This window comes from Poecilia formosa, unplaced genomic scaffold, assembly GCF_000485575.1.
Source record: "Poecilia formosa unplaced genomic scaffold, Poecilia_formosa-5.1.2 Scaffold518, whole genome shotgun sequence".
In the NCBI taxonomy this organism is placed as follows: domain Eukaryota; kingdom Metazoa; phylum Chordata; class Actinopteri; order Cyprinodontiformes; family Poeciliidae; genus Poecilia; species Poecilia formosa.
In genome coordinates, this window is record NW_006800457.1 from 369,842 (window position 1) to 372,469 (window position 2,628).

Consider the following 2,628-nt stretch of genomic DNA (forward strand, 5'->3'; position numbering starts at 1 on the left):
TGAAGGCTTATTCATGGTTATGACAGGTGTTATGTCAGTCTTATTCACCCCCCTTCAAATAAAGTGTTACCAGGTACATTTACCCAACGCCAGAATAAATGTACATTATGCAGCAAAGGAAATTAGACATAAATCCATTATGGAGATGATCGGTTTGGGACGGGCGATGTTCCCCTATTGCATAATCAGTACTGAAGAATGACTGATATCATTAACGATACAGGGAAGAAGCTTTCAGTTATCTAGCTCTGCTAGCAAAGCCGTTAGCTAGCAGCTAGCTAATAGCACAACAACAACAGCCTAATGTCTGTATGATAGAAACACTGAATGATAGATCAGAACAGTTTCTCCTCACCTGGCTGTCTCCTCCCCTCAGTAGTTCTTCAGAGAAAGGCAGACAGAGGCCTGTCAGTGTCTGTTGTATCTCATTACCTCTCTGCTTAAACCGCTGAAGCAGAAACGAGACTTCAACGTTTTCCGTCATCTGACAAGCAGCAGGTCTGCTCCACTTTATTCACCAAAAACGTTTTTTAAATTTACCAAAAACTGATCTGTAATCTGGAACTTTTGCTACGTTCAGCTCCAGTTAGCCGCCTTATCTCACTGCCCAAGAGGCAACTGGGTCACGGGCAAAAGGTCAAAGGTAACAAGGTGACCGGAGGGCTTATTATGTTGTACAAAAAAACCCCCAACAAAAAACAAATAATTTTAGTACATGTTATTATGCGTCAGAAGAGGGCTTAGGAAATAATAATACCAAAAATTAAATAAATAAATAAATAAAATAGACCAAAAGGACACTTGGGGGCAAGGAGCAAAAGGGGCAGATGCTCAAGCCCCCCCAGCGCCCCCTCTGGACGTGCTTAACCCGTACGCCCTTCCTCCAAAGCTATATCATTCCATGCCACCGTAGCCATGGGGGATGTGTCCAACCCTCACCCTTCCGGATCCAGAGATCCCCCAACACACTGCAGCCGATGGCCTGGCATGCAGAGTCCCTCCATTCCACCGGTCAGGTGGGTGGGACCCAAAGCGATCACCCAGTGGGTGTCCCGGCGCCACTGGGGAGGTTGTCGACGCTGCCACACAAGCCCAACCACAAACATGCAGGCAACCAATCAAATCTGCACTTTACAGAAAGTTCAGCAGAACCACAGACCCACCAGAACCTTTTCAGATTCATCCAGAGTAACTGAGATCCAGTGAATGAAAAAGCAGAAAATGATATTTGGAGTGTTTTCATTTCTGAAATGTTTCTGTTTAACTTCTGAAGGACAAGCAGAGCTGCAGCCAGTCAGTCTAAATAAATATAACTATGCAGCTCATATTAATTTGTATTTTTGATCTAGCTGTGCTGTTTAATAATGTTGGTATCTTTAAATATGCTGGTATTTTATTAAATAGTGTTCTGTAGTTTTAGCTAAAGTTAAAATCCAACTTGGGACAAGAACAGCTAGAAACAACATCAGCTGCTCTTTATGTAATTGTTCTAATTCAGTTGTTCCTATAAAAATAAAGTCATGATTATAATTACTGTTATTTGCTTGAATTTAAGGCTACCATGTTGGATTGTTTAACGTGCCTCAGATTCTTTAGATTTCCTAACAGGAAGACAAAACAGCTTCTGTTTCCTGTTTCCTCCTTTCAGAAGCTCTTGTTGGAGAAGCCGAGGATTGTGGGAGTTGTAGTGCAGATTTTTCTTCTTGTGTTTGGTGACGGCAGCAGGATGTTCGGCATGCTACTGCTCTGCTGCGCCTCCTCCGGTCTGCTGCGGCCGGCAGCCTCCCTGGTCCACGGAGGAATCCGGCTGGACGACACCCCGCCGGCTGCTGTCCGCCCCGACGCCGCCTACCTGGCTGACATCGGTCGGTGACAGACGTCCAATCAGAGAGCTCGAATGCCCCCCTCCAGAATTGTTGGTGTTCATGGTTCCAGTTTCAACCTGGAGCTTTGCAGAGCAGATTCGTGTAGAAAACATCTAACCAGACGTTGAACTGTTTCAGGTACTGAGCAGTTTGTCCTTCCTGTGTCTGCAGATAGAGGCCACGCCCCCAGCCCTCTTCAAGATGGCGGTCTCCTTCCTGTGGACTCAGAGGAAGACCGCTTGCTGATGGAAGCGGGCTCCAACAATGAGGTGCAGGACTGTCCTCTGCAGCAGGTCTACAGCTATTTGTAATTTTGCACCAAATTGACCCAACTGTGGGTATTTCCCTTGTCCTGCAGGACTCGTCTGCGCTGCAGCTGCAAGGCAGAGCCGTGCGTTCGCCTCGCCGCTGCATCCCTCACCAGCAGTTCTGCCTGGGTTACTCACTGCCCTGCTGCGACCCCTGTGACACCTGCTACTGCCGCTTCTACAACGCCATCTGCTACTGCCGCCCGGTGGGCCACACCTGTCCACAGAGACCCACCTGAACCACAGACCCACCTGTCCACAGAGACCCACCTGAACCACAGACCCACCTGAACCACAGACCCACCTGAACCACAGACCCACCTGTCCACAGAGACCCACCTGAACCACAGAGACCCACCTGAACCACAGACCCACCTGTCCACAGAGACCCACCTGAACCACAGACCCACCTGAACCACAGACCCACCAGAACCACAGACCCACCTGTCCACAGA

At 48.2% G+C, this 2,628-nt stretch overlaps 1 protein-coding gene across 2 annotated transcripts in view; it reads left to right on the top strand.

The window, feature by feature from the left end:
- The window catches only part of agrp (agouti related neuropeptide), a 4,846-nt gene extending 2,232 nt beyond the window's left edge, over positions 1–2,614 (top strand). For both annotated transcript variants that reach the window (XM_007540120.2, XM_016664839.1), the window contains 3 exons: positions 1,649–1,865; positions 2,037–2,134; positions 2,224–2,614. In XM_007540120.2, the coding sequence (XP_007540182.1) occupies positions 1,727–1,865; positions 2,037–2,134; positions 2,224–2,412 (426 nt within the window). In that variant the 5' untranslated portion in view covers positions 1,649–1,726 and the 3' untranslated portion in view covers positions 2,413–2,614. The remainder of the gene's footprint in view (positions 1–1,648; positions 1,866–2,036; positions 2,135–2,223) is intronic.
- The last annotated feature ends 14 nt before the right edge of the window (positions 2,615–2,628 follow it).